The sequence below is a fragment of the Tenrec ecaudatus genome, chromosome 18 (assembly GCF_050624435.1).
Source record: "Tenrec ecaudatus isolate mTenEca1 chromosome 18, mTenEca1.hap1, whole genome shotgun sequence".
Taxonomy (NCBI): Eukaryota; Metazoa; Chordata; class Mammalia; order Afrosoricida; family Tenrecidae; genus Tenrec; species Tenrec ecaudatus.
The window spans coordinates 58,183,329-58,202,140 of record NC_134547.1 but is presented as its reverse complement, the minus strand read 5'-3'; the positions used below and the strand labels follow the sequence as shown (position 1 = coordinate 58,202,140).

The window sequence follows — 18,812 nt, the reverse complement described above, 5'->3', positions numbered from 1 at the left end:
CAGACACCGAAGCCTTCTCCAGATACAGGCAGCACTGGCCTGGGGCACCCCCTTTCAGGGACAAGAGAAAATGGGGGGAAGGCGGCTCCATCAGGCTTTTTTGCTCTTCCTTAGAGGCCTCTGAGCAGATGTCCCCAGAGGATGACGCGTGAGCTGGGGGTAGAGAGGAGTGGGCTCTCTCCCCCAACAGTTTGTCCGGTCAGTCAGTGATCCAACCCCCGACCAAACTGGTCGGTGTCCAGTCTACTCCCGGAGACGTGCGAGCGGGGACAGAGGGCCACTCCACCGAGTCTCCCAGGTTGTCACCTTCATTCTCTCGCAGAGGTTGCTGGGACCAGACGGCTGACCTTGGGTTAGCACAGCAGTTCTCGACCTGTGGGTCGCGACCCCTTTGGGGGGGTCAAATGACCCTTTCACAGAGGTCACCTGATTCATAATAGTGGCAAAATGACTATGAAGTAGCAACGAAAATAATTTTATCCTTGGGGTGGGGGGTCACCACCACATGAGGAACTGTCTTCAAGGGTGGTGGTGTGAGAAAGGTTGAGAACCCCTGGGTTAGCAGCAGAGTGTGGCACCAGGGCGCAGTGCACGGGAAGGCTCAGAGCTGCCTGGTGGAGGCTGGCCATGGGGCAGAGACGGGCCCAGGAGAGCCGTAGGGGTTGAGGGCATTCCAACAGAGTGTTAGGTTCCCCCCTACCTCCCAGCACTGGACTGTGACCATCCTTTAACGCCACACGCTCTCAGCCTCCATTTTTTAACCCCAGCCTCACCCTCATCCCTCTCTGCTCCCTGTCCCCATCTGTGTAAAATGCCTATCTGGGATGAAAAGAAAATGACCTGGTGTCTGAAACCTAAGGAGCCTGGGGGTGGAGGGGGGACCTCAGTGGGGAAACTCACAGCCGCTAGCTGAAAAAAGAGTTGGAGGCTTGAGGCTGGGGACAGCTTAGAAAGCCCTTGGGACAGTGTTCCTCTCTCTGTGACTTGACGGCCCCTAACTACACACGTGCAAGGGGCGCTGAGCACTCTGAGAGCAGCTGGGGCTGCACCAGGCTCCTCTCCGGCTCCTCCCACTCCTCTTTGCCCTGGTCCCCCACCCCACCCATGCTGCTCCCAGCCCCTCTTGTGACAGAGACCTTCCCACAACTGCTGCCCACTGCCTTCCCAGGAAGTCTTCCAGAAGCCCCGCCTCCTGCTGGCTGCCTCTGTCCCTCAGTCCCCTGCCCAGCTCAGGGCCTGGGTGAGGCCACCCCCCAGGGTCCCTGTTCCTTCGTCTCTGGCCTGTTACCTTCCACTCTGCCTTACTTTAGTCTTTACCATAATCCCGAATATGTGCATTCTGTTCAACCTTGTCTTCCCAGTTAGTCATACCCCCTGCGCCCCGCCCCACCAGCCCCAAGCAGTGCTTTCAGGCCTGAGTGAAAAGACAGTGTAGTGTGATTGCTAGTTGATGGTCCACTCTTCCCCCAGTTCAGGGACCAGGCTCTCACTGGACCAGCTGAGTACAGCCTTCTCTTAATGGCACTGTCACCCATCCATGTCCCTTCTCACCAAGTCACCAAATGAGCCTGCAAAAGAGTGCTCTCTTGGGCTGGTCCTCTCTGCCCACTTCCCATCTCTCTCCTGGGCATTCTGCCTCGGCCTCCCTTCCCACCCCCACCCCCCATCTCCCCTGCTCCGCCTTCCTCCACAGCCCTGTTATCGCCAGGCCAGGCCAGGTTAGGCATCTGTCTCACCTCCTGGCCATACCATGACCCCTCCCAGAACCTCCTCTGTAGCCTTGCTCCTCCCACCCCCCCAGCCTGCTACCATCCACTCTTCCCACCAGCTTCCACCCAAACAAGTCCTCAGGCACTCGCTCTGCAGGCACACACCCCCCCCCCCACCAAGCGACTGTTTCCTCTCAGGCCTTTGGCTTGTCTAGAGCTGTTTGGTACCTATTGCCAGCTTTGTGCTCCATCACTGACCCGCCCAGCATTTTGCTTTTCTCCCAGACTACATTGTTGGCAGACCCCAGACTCGAACCTGTTTGACGAGGGAGTGGCCTGGCTTCCTTCACATGAGTCTTCGAACACAAAAGACACCAGGTCCCGGATGCTTTCTTTGTAACCATGACTACACAGGACTCTGGAGATGAAAACCGCCCTGGGAGGGGGGGGTGTTGTTTTTGTTTTTCCCCTTTTGGGTTCACCATTTTCAGCCAAGTGTTTCTGTGGGAACTAATGCCAAGATTCAGTGCCAGCTGCCTCTGTGGGCAGAGTGGAAGCAGGACTGGATGGGAGGGGGAGCTGGGGGGTGGGGCACACAAGAGAAAGAACGAAAGAGGCCCAGTCCAGTGTAAAACCAGAATGTGTGTTTTTCTGCATCTTTTGTGGGCGAGAACCACCCTGGCTGGGGCAAGGGTGCTGAGGCCCTCTGAGGACCAGAGGGCAGTCGCCGGTCAGGGTCAGCTCTGCAGAAGTCAGCCGGGGTCAGCTCCACAAGCTGGGCTCTGGGATGGCTTCGGAGACACTCTGTATGAGGTACTGACCCGTGTCGTGTGCCACTGGCGAGGAGGAAGACAAGGCGCTTTTCCCAAAGGGCGATGATCGCCCCAGATGATGGCTCTTCTCCGGAGGCAGGAGCGCCTTCCCAGAAGCACTCTTGTGTTCCTTATTCAGCTGCTGCAGCAGGTACTCGTTGGTCACCACCAGGGACCTGCGCACCGAGAAAAGGGCAGTCAGGGTGGCAGCCGGCCCTGCCCGAGCTGCTTGCTGAAGACCAGCGTGCCATGAAGCAACAGCTCAAAACAGGAAGAATGGTCCACATCATGAGGCTGTCACTTTAAAAGCAGGCCTACGTGTCTTTTGGCACGGCCGTTCTGTCTGCTTTTGTTCCAAGTGGACGCAGTCATAACGAATGTCATTTTTTAGTGCTCATTCTGGTCTTGCCAAGCACTTTAACGATGAGGCGAGGGCCAGCGCGAGGTGACCGCGCCTGACCAGGCCCTCCAGTTTCCCACCCCAAGCCCTTGGTGGCAGCTGCTTCTAAGATCACCTGCCTGGGACATCTAGTATCCATGCTGGTCATGACTGTATGCCAGACTCGGTATACTGCCTAATGCCCAAAGCCACCCACAGCCCGGCAAAAGGACACACGCCAGACTGTTGGCTTCAGTCCTATTTGTAATCCTGAAATACTGCTAACGCAAATGTCCATCAATAGAGGTCTGATGAAAGATGCCGGTACCCTCTCCAAGGGCCCTGACGGTACAGTGGGTTATGAGCTGGGTGGCTAACTGCAAGGTCAGTGGTTCGAAACCACCAGCCACTCGGTGGGAGAAAGTTGAGACTTTCTACTCCAGTAAAGAGTTACGGTCATGGAAACTCACAGGGGCAGTTCTACTCTGCCCTGTTATTATGAACCGTTGCACGGACCTCACAAGCTTTTTTGTTCATAACAACAAGCAGGCACCACTTGGTGCCACGTGTCAAAACATTATCCTGAGGGTGATTTCCTCCAGGGTCACCATGAGTGGGAAGTGACTCAATGGCAGTGAGTTGCTTTTTCTTTCTTTTTTGGAACTATTTATGCAATGGAGTACTGGGCAGCTATCGAAAACGAAAAGTAACTCTATATTCCATTGAGTTCCAAGATACATTAAAACAACATTAGGCGAATGATGCCTCTTTGTATGCAAGACACACACACACACACACACACACAGATGCTGACACACAACAGAAGGCTGGTTGGAGGCAAGGAAAGGATGGAGGAGGAGACAGGAAGAAAGCAATGCAGACTTGTCTGAATGGATCTGACTGTGGAGACTTGACGTTGGGGCCCTGGCAAAACCTGATTTCGTTAGAAGACAGGATGAAATCGCAATGGATTCTTATTAATTCCCTCAGAAGCAAAAGCAGATGGAAACAGCCCTGGGAGAAGCTGATGGTTTGACACCGCAGGGACGGATTTCAAGTCAAAATTCGGTCAATTGACTGTGCATCCTTCTGAAGAGCTAAATACATTTGTACACCTGAGAACGTCCCTTGGGGCAAAGTCCAACTGCATCTACACCTGTGGTCCCAGCCCCCGTAAAGTCTGTTACAAGAAAATGTTGAGGTATGCGCAAGGGCGGCACTACTACTTGGTGACCCACGTCCAAACATCATCACTGTTTCACGATTTTAAGCATGCCCTAATGGGCCTAGAAGTGTCTCGCTATGGTCTCTGCATAGAAGGGGACGTTATATGTAACTGTGTAACTAATGTCAGAAACAATTGTTGCAACTTTGCATACAATTCAGGATACAGACACACTTAGGAACGTTGGGGGGGGGGGCTGCCTGTTTTTAACAGGGTGAAACATTGTAGCCATGCAAATTCCTCATTCCCAGCCCAGACCAGCCATCAGCAACTCCAAGGAGAGTCCCAGCAACTCTGTATATCCCAGCATGCCCTGCAGGTGATTCTGTGCCTGCCCATCCAAGTCTGAACGACCATTAAAAATGCTTTAAAAAGCCAGAGACTGGATTTGGGGCTAGGCTTCTGAACTGGGAGCTCTCAGTGCAAGCCAGGATGCGAATTTTGCAGCTGAAGGTTTAGGGATGAGGTCTGCTAGCTGAACTTCACTCAAAGTCCTGGTAAAGATCAGCATGTCACAACCTCCTCCAAGCGAGCGCACCGGTCCTTCTCAGAGCTCTTCTGCCACGGTTTCTAGACTCCCTCCTGAAGGCGCAGCTCTTTGACCTGGCTGATGCTCCTGGTTCTCCTCCCAGGTCACTGGGCTTACAGCCATCGATGACGTCTCTGGTAATATCAGGCAGAGGTTTTTCTCAGAGGAGCTGGGGGTTGGTGCTAGAGGCACATACAGGACCAAGGAAGGGTTCTGGTCGGACCCAGAAGGAATCTGTTAAGCTAGCAAAGTCCCTGGCACATCAAGGAAGCGGTTCTCTGGTCACTGAGCCAGATACCCTAGATACATACGGGAGGTTTACAAACAGAGTAGACTGAGTGGGCCAAGAGCGTAGATAACGACTTGCCAAGCAAAACAATGGAGAACAAGGGAAGTCAACGCCTGCGTTCAGAGCCTACCTCTGACTTTCATGGAGAAGGGCCACCGTCTCCTCCAGCTTTCGCAGTTGGGCCAGCTCCTGGCTCAAGCAAGCCACCTGCAGGCTCAGTTGCTGGTTTTTGCGCAGAAGGTCATCTGCAAGGAGTATGGGAGCCAGGGTTGAGCGCGATGCCAAGCAGAGCCCGGGCGCTGGGGTGACGTCTTGAAGACATGGGCTCTGCCACACAGCACACACCTTCCCCCGCTCCCTCCCTCGCAGGGCAGGGGTGGGGGCTGGCAAGCAGCAGGTCTGCAGTGAAACCCAGCCACCCCCCCACACCCCCAGAGCTTGTTTTTCTGACTTGCACTCCAACTGACAGCCCCTGCCCCCGCAGACCATTAAGAAGAGTCTGTGGGTCACCTCTCCCCGAGCTCTGGCAGTCAACAATAGTAGGTCTTGCTTCATCCTCCCGCTCCGTGTGTTATGTGGAAACACGGAGAACTGTGCCAGACACGTGAGAACCCAATGAATGCCTGTAGAAAGGGCAACTGCTGCCAGGGCACTCCTATCCGCCGTGTACCCGCCCCACACCCGCCATAGTAAATTGGAGGTTGGGGGGTCACAGGGACTGGGGTTCTGAAGAAGCCAATCTCCTAAAACAGGGCTTCTCTCACCAATCCCCTGAGGAGTCTATTAAAAATAGCTTCTCCTGCCTTGGTTCTGAGGCGAGCCTCAGCCTTCTGCACGTCTAACTAGCTCCCAGGTCAGGTCTCGCTGCTGAGCCGTGGGTCAGGCTTGGAGTAGCCAGGTTTCCAGGTGGGAAGCAGGGCTTCGAGAACCGTGTTGCTGCACCACGAAGCTGAAGCTGAACTGCTGCCCAGGGCCTCATGGCTGCCTGAGGGCAGGCTCCTCATAGACAGCACCAACAGAGTGGGTGAGTGGAGACCTGGCGCCTGGGTTTTTCAAGCTGGTGGGTATCGATGAGGCAGAGGGCCACTCTGGAATCCCAGTGCTGACTTCCAATCAAGTCGCTCAGACAAATCCAAAGGACCCCAGTGTTTGTTTCAGGGTGCCGGGCTCCAGGCTAAGAGCACCAACTTTGTGTAGGAACACTGGCTCATAACAAAGCAGTGCAAATCAAGGCTTCAATGGGTCCTGTTTTCACTGATCTCAATGGCATTTTCTCTCCCCCACCCCCAGCTCCCCCCTTTTCTTTCTCCAGCTAGCCAGCGTTGGCAGGAGTGGAGTGAGGCCATTAGAATACATTGCTGGTGTGAGTGTAAATGGACACTGCTTTTCTTGAGGGCTGGTATCCGTGGGTTCATTCAAAACCACCAGCTGCTCCAAGAGAGAAAGAGGAGACTTTCCACTGCTGTGCAGCTTTTGTCTCGGAAACCTACAGGGGCACATCTACCCTGTCCTTCAGGGTCGCTGCGAGTTGGAATCGACTCGGTGGCAGTGAGTTTGGGAATTCTGCTCCTGGGAGGGTCTCCTGCAGTGTACACAGCTTTACGTATCTGGGTATTAAGAGGAGCGCTGGATATGATAATATTATAAATACTAGGACTCTTCGCTCCATCAGAAGGAAGAAAAGATGATCCTGGAGAGGCATTTCATCTAGAACTTTCTCTTCCATTTCAGGTCTTTCGTTTTGAATGTGTAGAAATTCTCTTGAATTGTATCATTGTCTTGTAGACTATTATAAGCCTGGTGCTCTAAATCATGGCAGCTTTAGAACAGCAAACATCAAAACAACTGAAGAGAGAAGGAGACGGATCAATGCAGTCTCTTCCTGCACTTACAGCCTGTTACGGGAAACCTCTGTGCTACTCCAGGGAGAGCGCGAGGCTATGGTGAGATCAGAGACTGTCTGAGGTGGATGGGGACCTGCTTGCACAGAGCTTTCTGGAGTGCCCGAAATATCCTGTACGTTGATCGTTTTTAATGTTTCTTGAGCAAAGTTCCTTTCTCTCTTTTTTTGTTTTAGGCATTTTATTAGGGGCTCTTACAGCTCTTATAACAATCCATACATCCATTGTATCAAGAACATCTGTACATGTGTACCCGTCATCCTTTTCAAAACATTTTCTACTTCTGTATGTTGAGTTGGATGGAATCACAGGAGTGCTATGTTTGTCAGCGTTTAAAATTGTGTGCCTTTTATAGCGTGCAAATTATTTTTAAAAATCAGGATACTCTGAGTGACCAACACATGAATGGAGGTAAGAGGGAAGAAAACATTCCAAAATGCTAATGATTGTTAGACACCATCACACCCCCCCCCCCACCTAAAAACAAAACAAAAATCCAAAACTAAGCTTCCGGTCATCAAGTCCATAGGACTTCTGAGGCTATAAATCTTCAAGGGAGCAGACAGTCTCATATTTTTTGCCAAAGGGTGGCTGGTGGGTTTGAACCACTGACCCGACAGGGCCACCAGGGCTCTGCATTCGACCGCATGGTGGAATGGTATTTCCTTATACATCTTTGGCAAGTCTCTGGGTGGCCCAAGTGGGTAAGCGAGGAAAGGGTGGAGTGGTCAAACCCACCCAAAGGGATCTTTTGGAAAACAGGTCTGGAGATCCGGAGCCTTGTTCTAGTCTCTGCACACCTGGGCGGCCCTGAGTCAGAATCCACTGAGGGAAACTGACAACGAAGCTCGTTCTAGTGTTCTAACAGAAGAGAGCCGTTGTTCATCTGAAAAATAAGCCCAACGCGGACATGGGCCCCTGCTTTCCCCCATGTAGCTCTTCATCTGGTAACTCGCGTCAGCCACACAACTCTGAGGCAAGAGGACTGCTCACATTTAAGCGCCACCGGGAAGCCCGAGGAGGCTGTGTCTTTGCTTGGTTATGGGTGCTTAAGGGGTGCAGTGCACTCAAGGGACCATCAGTAGCCGAACAGTCCTCTCGGGAGGCACCGCACGGGGCTTCCTGGAACTTACCCAAACTGTGGGACTGAGGCCCACCCACCATCGAGGCGGCAGCACCTTCCTCCAGCTGCTGGACTTTTTCTGACAAGACCAGGTTTTCCTCCAGCACTCTGACCAGTTTTTGCTTCAAACTTTCCTGTAGATCAGAAAACAAAAGGCAAAGGATCTGAAATCCTGGGAGCGAACAGGCCTCAGCACCCCTCCATCAAATCTGAGCACTCACTGGCAAACGCGGCTCCAGGGCAGCCAAGGCGGTGGCCCAAGATGTAGTCCCCTCGTCCCTATAAGTTAGCCTCTTGTAGAACAAGTGGCCAGCATTCTGAGTCACTTCTCTAAAGTTTCTAGAACTAAGCTAGCTGTCGGAATATCCCTGTAGGTTAACAGAAACCAAGCCAAACTCCCTGCCATTGAGTCAGTGCTGACTCATAGTAAGCCCCCTCTTCCCCTGGGGATTTACAAGACTATAACTGTTTACCGAGTAGAAAGCCCAATCTTTCTCCCTACTAGTGGTTTCGAACTGCCAACCATGCAGACCACAGACCAATTTGTAACCACTACACCACCAGGGCTCTCACAGTCCCACAGGGGTGTGCCAGGAGTCAGCATTGACTCGATGGCAGCGAGTTTGGTTTTTGTTGTGCTAAGGAAAGAAAAAACCAGTGTGGGGACAAGCATCCCTTCTGAGGAGCTGGGACCACAGCCTGATGCTCTTGAAATGAGTCCTGGCTCAGGACTCCCAGCTCCGTCAGACAGGAGGAGTGAGCATTTCAGACAAACCTACCTTCTTTCGTTGGAGAGAACTCGTAGCCTTCGAAACATGATCTTGAACTTGTTTTTTTTTTAACTCAAGGGGTACTTTCCATTTCTTTCCTTAACTATTTCAAGTCTTTCTTCAGAGTAGTTTTGGGTTAGGGGTTGGGCTTGGGCGTGATCCCGGCAGAAAATTCCAGCTTGGGCGTGATCCCGGCAGAAAATTCCAAATAGACCCAGTCCCAACAGGTTCGGTGTCCCTGATGTGGCCAGCCTGCCTTCTGCGGGTCCTAGCTCAGGACCGCCTAGGTGCTCAGGGTGGTACTGATCCTCAGGGCCCCTGGGAGGGGGGGGGGGACTCTCTCCCTTATTCTCCTCAAGGCGGCATGGGAACGGAGCCTACCATGTCGTTAGGGATCAGTTGCCCAGCTTCCTTCAGATCGATCTCCCTCCTGCGGGGGGCTTTCGAAGTGTCTTCGGGACTCGTGTGACACCATTGCTGAGAAGGAGCAGGGACGACCAGACTCAGAAGCAAGTCTCGGGCAGGACCTGCCAAAAATCCAGGGGCAGCAGCCAGGTCAACCTAATAAGTGACCATGTAGAATCCTAGAGAATCACTACAGGCCCAAGAGCGGCATGACCATCTCCTTTGTGTGAGACACCTACTTCGTGGCTGCGAGAGGGGTTTTATAACGGACATCAAATGATAACCCGCCTCCCCAAGTGGCGCCAACAGACTTGTCGACAAAATGAGAGCCAAGGGTCAAGGGGAAATAGCTGGGCAAGGATCTCTTCTTCCCGTGTGCTCCTTTGGGAGCCCCGGGGGCACAGTGGCTGTGCGTTGGGCTGCTAATAGCTACAAGGCCAGCAGTTAGAAACCACCAGCTGCTCCACGGGGGAAAGACAGGGTTTTCTGCTCCCAGAGAGTTACCGTCTCTGACACTCACAGGCCGGTTCTACCCTGCCCTGTGGCGTGGGACACCAACACGGAGGGACATATGCCCAGGCCGACGTTCCCTAACTTATGACAGGGAGTCTGGAAAGCTACTAGTCCACGGTAGGAAAGCCACCACTCTGGTAAATTACAGCTAAAGTCCAAGCACGTTATCCTGCTTTAAACCGCATTCCCGCAGATTCTCCCCTGACAGCGAGGCTGCCTTAAAGTGAGCCCGTGGCTGATTCTGTCCCCCTGTAGAAGCACACATTCCCTGATTATTTCCTTCCTCCGAGGAGAGGCACCCATCCCCCCCTCATTGTCTTCCCCCAGTGCAGGCATTAGGTTTCCCCACCTGGGAGCTCAGGAACTTTACTGTGATTACCACCCAGCTGGTGAGATAGGTAACTCCATGACTAATGGCTACTGAGGCCCAAGACAGTCAGGACTCCCGCCCTCTCCTCCCACCTCCACGTGGACCACCAAGAGGGGCTGCGGGGAGCCTGCTACCATTAAACGTGTCTGACTCCTTTATTTTCTCTTCTCCCCTTCCTATCCCTCCCGTTCTCTGAGACTTTATTATAATCTTTATATGTCATCGCTGTACACGTGCGCCTAGGAACCCTGCGGTTGTTGAAGGCTGCTTTACTCTAAACCAGTGGTTCTCCACCTTCCTCAGGCTGCGACCTTTAAGACGGGTCCTCATGTTGCGGTGACCCCTCCCCAACCATAACTATTTTCGTTGCTACTTCATCACTGTCATTTTGCTACTGTTAGGAATCGGGCAACCCCTATGAAAGGGCCATTCAACCCCCAGTGGGGTCGTGACCCACAGGTTGAGAACCTCTGTTCTACCTACCACCTCTGTTCTACCTAGGTCTTGGTGAGTTGGAGTTGTGCTCAGAGGCAGGGAGTTTAGTTTTGTGTCTCTTTAGAAATGAGGGAGTCAGGATGAATCCAGCCCACAGAGCTTCCAAGTTTCTAAGTTTTAAAACTTGACCACTACCGAATGTTCTTTGAATTCTTCTTGCACTAATAGCAAATGGATCCGAGCAGGGGTGGGGGAGGGGATGTGAGCCGCATTTGCAAAACCATACCCCCCACCCCTCCTATTTTTCTGGTAAAAGACACCAGGACAGCAACACATACACGCACGCTGAGAGAGTGCCTGGATCATTTGACTCAATTAAAAAAAAAATCATGGCATCTCAGTCATCACCTCAGAAGGCTCGCTGTGAGGCAAACCCAATCGTGACGGTGGCCTGGCACTCTCCCAAGGGCCACGCGGTCTTTGTGTCTCCGTTGACATGACTGCTCTCCAAGCTACACAGTGTATGATCACTCTACATTACCCAGCAGGCGACCAAAGAAGAGTCACCCCCCTCGGGAGGAGCAGAGCCTCTAGTAAGAGAGCTGGTTTCCAAACAGGCAGGAAGAAAGGCAGGCATCCGCTCACAGACCCGGTTCTTGAGAAAGAGTCACAAGAATGGATTTCCTTTCAGGCTCAGAAGGAACCACGGGGACACCAGGTTGCCGCCCCTGCACCTGGTCCCCTTCACCCCCGGGCCACCCCACTCACCCAGGAACTGCTTGTTGAGGAGGAGGGAGCCGGAGCCCCCCCAGTGCTTGTCCACAAGCTCCAGGAGCTGTCTGAGCACAGTGGCCACATGGGAGGTTCTGGCAGAGGCCGGGGGACTGTGGTTTCCTGGTAAGCCATGCAAACTGCCCAGGTCACTGGAGAGAGGCTCAAGAAAACAAAACACAAAAAACAACCAATGTCATTTTCACACAAGACGGCAAGCAGGAACCAGAAAATGTAAAGCATTAACCTTTGTTTAAAAAAAAGATCTTTTTACCTTTCCGTTTGGAGTTGAATAGCATGTTATTTACCTCCAAAGCAAATACAATTATCATGTCATATAGGTCACATCTTCTATCATAGTTTTCTGTCAGGATTTTCAGAGGAAAACCCAAAGCATGTTTTTTGACACGTAAGTACACCCATGATCCAATCGATGCTGCCATATGACATAGGAAGACGAAGCTGCAGAACATTTTGTTACAAATGTCGGGTAGGCATTGGACTGCTAACTGCTAGGCTGGTGGTTCGAATCCACCAGCTGCTCCTTGGGAGGGAGCTAAGGCTGCCCGCTCCCATACGATTTACGACTGGGTCAAGGAGTTCAAGGAGAAAGAAAATGCTTTCAAACTGACTGTGGTAGCAATTGTACAACACTGCATAATGTGATGGAACTATGGAATATTATGATAGCTGTAAGAGCTCTCAATAAGCGATTTAAAACAATCATTTTAATAGATTTGGAAACCTTATGTTGGGTTACTAGGAATCAGAATCTGGACTTCATGGGAGTCAGGTTTTAGTACATGTCATAAAATAAAAATAAGGGGTTACAATAAAAATTGCAAGCCAAAAAACTTCACATTTAATATATTAAAATAGAATACACATAAAGGTCCTATAATATTTAAAGTGTTTTTGTTGGACTCGGTGCTAAGATACTTTTATTGCACGAGATCATATATAAATAGATTCATGTTGAATGAATAAAAGTCCAATGTGGGTTTCACTGTACTCATCTGTTAATCTTGTCATGGGCACCCACAAAGGAGCCATAAAGAACAGCCACATGATTTCTCTAGCAATGATTTTTAAGACATATGGAAAGTTAGTTAGCTAGTGTTCTTTGCTCTGGCTGTGAAGGAAGCCTTTCTCCACCCCTTCCGAACTGCCCTTCTGCTTTTAGCCATGTCCTGACTTACACCTTTGTAGAAATTGAAAACTATCCTTCTGTTATAGTTACATTCAAGCAGTTCTTCTAAGAACCCTCATCATAGAGAAAAAATATGTGTACAAGAAATGAGTTTTTAAAGATAGTCCAGAAAGGGACAATTTTAGAATGATTTGAGATTTTGTTAATTTAACGGTAGATAGGATGTGAAATAAACATGCAAACGTTCCCTAACCCTAGGCTTGGTAACAAAGTATCTCAAATACCCTAAGCATGGCTCTACTTTCATCTTAAACATGTGAGCACATGAGTGCCCTTGTCAGATAAACTAAGCACCGGGAACTGAAATTGGGGAGGGATGGGGTGGGGGCAGGGGGAGAAGCTATGGAAGAATTACAGGATTGCCCCCCCCCTTGGGTACACAATAATGAGAAAGACTTCCAGCCTCTGCCACACCTCTAACATCCTCACACTGAACAAAAAAGATATAAAGACAAAAAAACACAAACACACCTACACACAAAAGCAATAAGCTTATCTTCTCGTGATCCAAGAAGCGATTGGAAATACCGTATATACTCGAGTATAAGCCAGGTCTTTCAGCACATTTTTAATGCAGTTTTTGTGGTAAAATCAGGTGCCTCAGCTGGGCTTACACTCGAGTAGATACGGTAGTTGTTTGGGCCCAGAGATTCCTTGCTTCCTTGTAGGGCAGAGTGAGTGGTCCAATAACAAGTAGTTTATATGGCAAAGGATCTTGGGAAGCCCAAGGGAAGAGAGGGCCCTGACAGCTGTGGTTTCTACAACTAAGGAGAAGATGGTTTTGTGACGAAAGCCGGATCTGCAGAGTCATGGGCATTGAAGTGGACAAGAGGGGAGGGGAGCGTGGACAAACGTGCCCAGAGGCGAGGGCAAAAACAAGCAAGTACTTGATACTAATTAATGCTAATGCCTGTGCCAATTCTCATTTGGTTATTGGACCTACTGCTCCCAAGCCTTTTGATTCAGGAAGATAAGGTCGGACATTCCCCTCCCCTATTAACACAGATTGTTAACTGAAAAATTCTGTGGTTTTACTGGAAAACAATATCGTACTACAGTTTCTTACAGAGAATTGTCTGGCAGTGGAGGCAGCGATTCTGTTTTGTGTTGATCCTCAGAATCACTCTCTACTAAAAGTCCTTTGGATAATCAGATTCGTCTTCTCACTGTCACCAGTGCAGTTTTAGACAGAACAGCATGGCTTTTGGGGTAAAAAACTCTACAAACAAGCTGGTCATCTGTGGCAGAGGCAATGGGCAAACACGATGGGAGTATAAACATCAGGTCCGCAGTGACCAACCTTGGACCCCTGCGCCTCCTCCTGCATTCCTGCCCCTGGGTAAACACTTGTCTGGCACTCCTTACAATCAAAGTACTTCCCCGGCATGTTTACATTCTGGAAGTCGAACTGGACACAATTCTTTCTCTGACAGATATGAGGACGTGGTGACAGCTGGGGGAATGCCCTTTCCCGGGGAGCTGAAGAACCCGACTTTGGCTGGAGAGTACTAGCCACTGGGCTCTGAAGACGCTCGACCTTTTGAGCACTCTTGGTCAGTACCACCCTCCACACCCCCCAGAAACCCTCCCTGGTCATCTTGGGCCTCGTGTATTTCCCACACGAGCACAAAAAAGCCAACACTTGCCTCGTTGCCTGTAGCCTCTCGGACACCATGCTTTGGGTTCAGGGACCCAAGGAGATTGTCCTGCCGCTTGAACCCTCTCTTCAGTGGGCTTAATGACCTCTTGGCCAACAGCTCTCTGTCTTCTGAAGTCGCAGAAGGCAGCATCAAGGACCGCAGAGAGTGTCCCAGGGCAGAGTGGTTTGAGAAAGAGCCACGCGCTGGTGTTAAGTCACTGAGGCTGGCGCACAACTGCTGCTCCGTGCTGACCAGCAGGGCTGGGTCGCAGTTGAAGTGGGTGGTGGCGTACAGATCTGTGGAGGAAGTAGACTGGAAGATCAACCTGCCCTTGGCTCCTTTCCGTCCTGACTCAGTCATCAACTCCCTGTGCCCTTTCTTCCTTTCTCTCCCCCACTCTACCTCTGGTTAAATCTGCCATAAGTCTACCTACTCCCAGCCTACTCCAGAGGGGTGAGAAGTGGCTGGTGGGCAGCCAGACCCGACGGCACCTAACAACACCCTAATTTACGAGCATTTTCTCTCGTCAATTTACTCTTCCGTTCTCTAAGATCTCACTTGTCGATTCCCCCGTGGTGTAGCCGTTATGCCTTGGGCTGCTAAGTGCAAGATTAGAAGTTCGAAACCACCAGCCCCTCAGATGGAGAACGATGAGGCTTTCTACTTCTGAGTTACGGCCTCTGAGACCCACGGGATGTAGTTATGATGTCCATGGTGGGTCAGAATCAACTCATGGCAGTGAGCTCTGGTTTTAATTTCAAATTCCCCAGGACCTTCTCCACCTTCCTTGCTCTCTGTTGCTGATCTCTTCTATTTCACTGGGAAATTTTCACTGAAGCAACCAAAGAGAGTGTCTATGAGACCTCCCCAGGAGATCCATCCACTCCTGTGTGTTTGTCCCCACGCGAGCGGGCTGCCTCCCTTGTTACAATCGATAACTGGCTGAGTTTCTAAGGCCAGCCTCTCCCCTGCTGGGCTAGATCCCACCGGCTCTTGATTGCCCCCGATTGTTTGTCTCACATCTGCCTTGCTCTTCGCCATCATCTGTTTTCTACTAGCCCACTGTCTACAAGGCTTGCTCCCGGAGCCCACCCCTCACTCCAGCCTTGGTTCCCTTTCTCGGCTCCCCTTTACTGCTTAAAGAGGCTGGACTGGATGTTCGGACAGACTCACTGTCTGCAGGGCCTCTCCAATTTCCTCTTGCACTCACTTCAAGAAAGATTGTATCCCATGCCTCCCCTGCAGCTTCTCACTAATGCCTTCTGCATGACCAAGCACCATGATCATGGCTCCGTCCCAAGCTCCTTTCTGCTCATTCCTTCCTTCTTGAAAAACATGCTTAATTTGCCCTCTGGGATGCCATTTTCCCTTGGCTTTTTTTTTCGCCTGCCTTCCTGGCTGTTCCATGCTAGATTGCCCAGGCTGTCTTCTTGCCGTCTGCCAGGCTTCGATTTGTCTTGTCGAAGGATGGCTACCAGAGCAGAGCGGCCCTTGGGTTTCTGTTCTCTCGAGAGTAGTGGTTCTCCACCTTCCTCGTGTGCCACAACCCTTTCAGACAGGTCCTCATGTGGTGGTGATCTCCAACCATAAAATCATTTTCGTGGTTACTTCATCACCGTAATTTGCTACTGTGATGAATGGGGTGACCCCTGTGAAAGGGTTGTTTGACCCTCAAAGTGGTCGCGACTCACAGGTTGAGAACCGCTGCTCTAGAGTCACCTGTGAGAGAACCCACCCAGCCCCATCATCCCAAGGCTGAGCTGAGCCTAGCCTTGCAAAGCCGGACTCAGCTTCTCCTCTGGACTTCAGACTTAATACGCCTGCTGGCCACCTCTCACATCTCTGGAGGATGTGACAGTTACCTCAAACTCAAGAGGTTCAGAACCGAATGCGCAATATCTAACCTACAGCCGACTGCCCCCCCTCCGCCCCCCCATCTTTTCCGTCTTGGTAAGTCCTTCCAGTTGCTCAGACTGGAAAGCTTGGTTCAAGTCGGGGCGCTACCTCCAAATCTATTCAGAATCTCACCACTTCTACCCAGAATCTAACCTCTCTCTCTCTCTCTTTTTAAAATACTTTTATTTGAGGCACTTACATCTCTTGTCACAAGCCATGCATTCCTCCAGTGTGTCAGGCACATTTGCACATAGGCCGCCATCATCATTTTCAAAGCATTCTCTTCCCACTTGAGCCCCTGATATCAGCTCCCCATATCTTTCCCCTCCTTCCCCCACCCACCCTTCCCCATGAACCCTCGATAAGTTATAGATTTTTTTTCCAGATCTTACGTCATCCTCCATGGCCCCTCACCCACTTTCCGTTATTCATCCCCCTGGGAGGGGGTTCTAGTTGATCAGAATCTAACCTCTTTAAGTGTTTCCTTTTTATCTTTGGTTCTCACCATCTATTCACAAGCAAGGAACCAGGATAACTTTTAAGGCAGTTCCCTGCTCTAAACCTTCCAGTGGCTTCCCTTTTCACCTAGAATAAAAGTCTGGCTGCCTCTCCGGCTTCTTCCACACACTCCACCCTGCTCACCCCACGGCAGACCCGCTCCCATTATTCTTTGACCATGCCCAGGGTGTTTCCACCCCAGGGATTTGGAGCTTACTATTCCCATGGTCTCCAAAATTCTCCTTCCAATTATGCACACATCTTCCACGGACTTCATTCATTCTTTCCTTGACAGTACCTCCTCTGAGAAGCTTTCCCTGAGCACGCTTCCCTACGCGATTACCTTCTCATTTCCTAGACCGTTATGTCCTTGTTCTTACAATCACCTGATGTATATTTACACGTTCATTTATTTTTCATCTACTCTATCCTACAAGAATATAAATTCCATAAAAGCAGAGACCTTATGTAGCTGGCTACTATAGCCACAGAACAAGAAGAGTTTATGACACAGTAGGTAGTTGAGGAAAAATTTGAGGAATGAATTCACAAATAACCAAAGAATGGTCTCCATCACTGACACTCAACTCAACTCAACAACTCAACTGAACTCAACTCAATTGACTACCATCAAGTCTCTAATGACTCATAGTGACCCCATGTGGGGTTTCTGAGAGTGTCACTGTTGACAGGAGGAGAAAGCCCAGTCTTTCTCTAGGAGCTGCTGGTGGCTTTGAACTACTGACCACGACCATGCAGATCACAACCCAACAGTAACCACTGTACCACCAGGGCTCCCTATAGCCACCCTAAAGGACAGGGTAGAACCTTCCCTGTGGGTTTCCAAGATTGTAACTCTTTTACGGGAATAGAAAGTTTCAGAGAGACTGTTGGTTTCGAACTGCTAACCTATCAGTTAGCAACCTAACGCATTGTCAGTACACCTGACCAGGACTCCTCTTCCCTTGAACTAACCTCTTCTAAAAGTAACTAAGACAAGAAGTGACCGTGACTGGGGAAGACTCACGCCACTAGAGCTATGTCCAAGAATGCTGCTTGAACGAAAATAACACGTAGTCATGAAGGTGCATTTCTACAAACATTCTCTATTGTTAGACTTCTCCCCTGCAGAGATCTGGAGGCTCAGCTGCTTCCCTGAAGTACAATTTAGGAAGCGCTAAAGCCATTTAAATTTACTGGTTTGAAACATTCCAGTTAGACCTTCTCTCTTCACACCTGCAAAAAAAAGATCTGTAAATGCATGGGAAGCTGTTACCTGAACTAAGTTTCAAGAGTCTTCCGGTGCTGGAGTCAGGATTAGAGAGAGAAGCTAGCAAGTCGCCACAGGAATGGGATGTGCTGGCCTTCGTGTTGTTTGACGGCTTTATGCTATAGTCTCGGTAGCTCTTGCTTCTCTGGGGCCTTTTACCCAGACTTTCGTGCAGGGAGAGAGTTTGAGGGTAATGGCTATCATAATGTTCCAGGCCGACATCTGACGGTAATGGATAGAGATGGAGCTGGCCAGAATCCCCCACATCCAGGCGTTTACCCAATGAAGCATCATTGACAAGCTGATATGTGTCAGGCTTTTGTTTCAAGTCCTTTTCTGGAGAAGAAGCTGGTGACTTGTTCAAAAAAGATACTCGGTAACCTTCTCTCACCATCTTCTCTGGGGATCGAACTCTGGACTGGTGAGATGAATAGTGTCTGAATTCTAACCATCAGAAGGGAAATAAAACCATGATGAGAATTTCTTCCTGGCCCACTTAGAGTACCTCTGTTCACTGCACATACCCTCTGTCTACTGCCAAAGCTCTTGAGGGGGGGGGCTGTGGGGTGATTTAAATTTCACAAATGGAAACACAAAGCCATGAAAGGATGTCAGTGCAGAACATCAAACACCGTACGGAGCGTTTGTATGAATAGTAACGATCTGTAACATTCTGAAGAGGAATTACATATCAATGGAAGCCTGTGGGCGCTTCCTCCTATAATTCTAGCATCGGTTTCCTAGACACCGTCTTTATTGAGAAAATGTGGACGCAGTACCCGCCCACAAATGCCAATAGCTCTAATCCTATTTATTGTGCCCCTAGACGAAAGTTAGTGGATCTATGATTTCACAATTCAATCTTTAATCAAGAGTCGAAGAAGGACAAGAGAGAGAGATGGAAGACAAACTGTATCTGAAGATTTCTCCAGAATCAATGGAAGACAGACATAACCCACAGTGTCAAGAAGCACAGTTGATATCGAGCAAGATAAATACAAAGAAATCCACACCTCACTGCCTTGGGTCACTTCTGACTCAGCGACCCGATAGGACAGGATAGAACT

At 50.3% G+C, this 18,812-nt stretch overlaps 1 protein-coding gene across 1 annotated transcript in view; it reads right to left on the bottom strand.

Annotated features, from left to right (window-relative positions):
- Nucleotides 1–2,434: 2,434 nt before the first annotated feature.
- The window catches only part of LRRC36 (leucine rich repeat containing 36), a 38,397-nt gene continuing 22,019 nt past the window's right edge, over nt 2,435–18,812 (bottom strand). The window contains exons 8-14 of the mRNA XM_075536723.1: nt 17,752–18,189; nt 14,088–14,377; nt 11,229–11,394; nt 9,119–9,264; nt 7,978–8,101; nt 5,074–5,188; nt 2,435–2,697 (exon numbers count right to left, since the gene is read on the bottom strand). Of these exons, the coding sequence (XP_075392838.1) occupies nt 2,472–2,697; nt 5,074–5,188; nt 7,978–8,101; nt 9,119–9,264; nt 11,229–11,394; nt 14,088–14,377; nt 17,752–18,189 (1,505 nt within the window). The 3' untranslated portion in view covers nt 2,435–2,471. The remainder of the gene's footprint in view (nt 2,698–5,073; nt 5,189–7,977; nt 8,102–9,118; nt 9,265–11,228; nt 11,395–14,087; nt 14,378–17,751; nt 18,190–18,812) is intronic.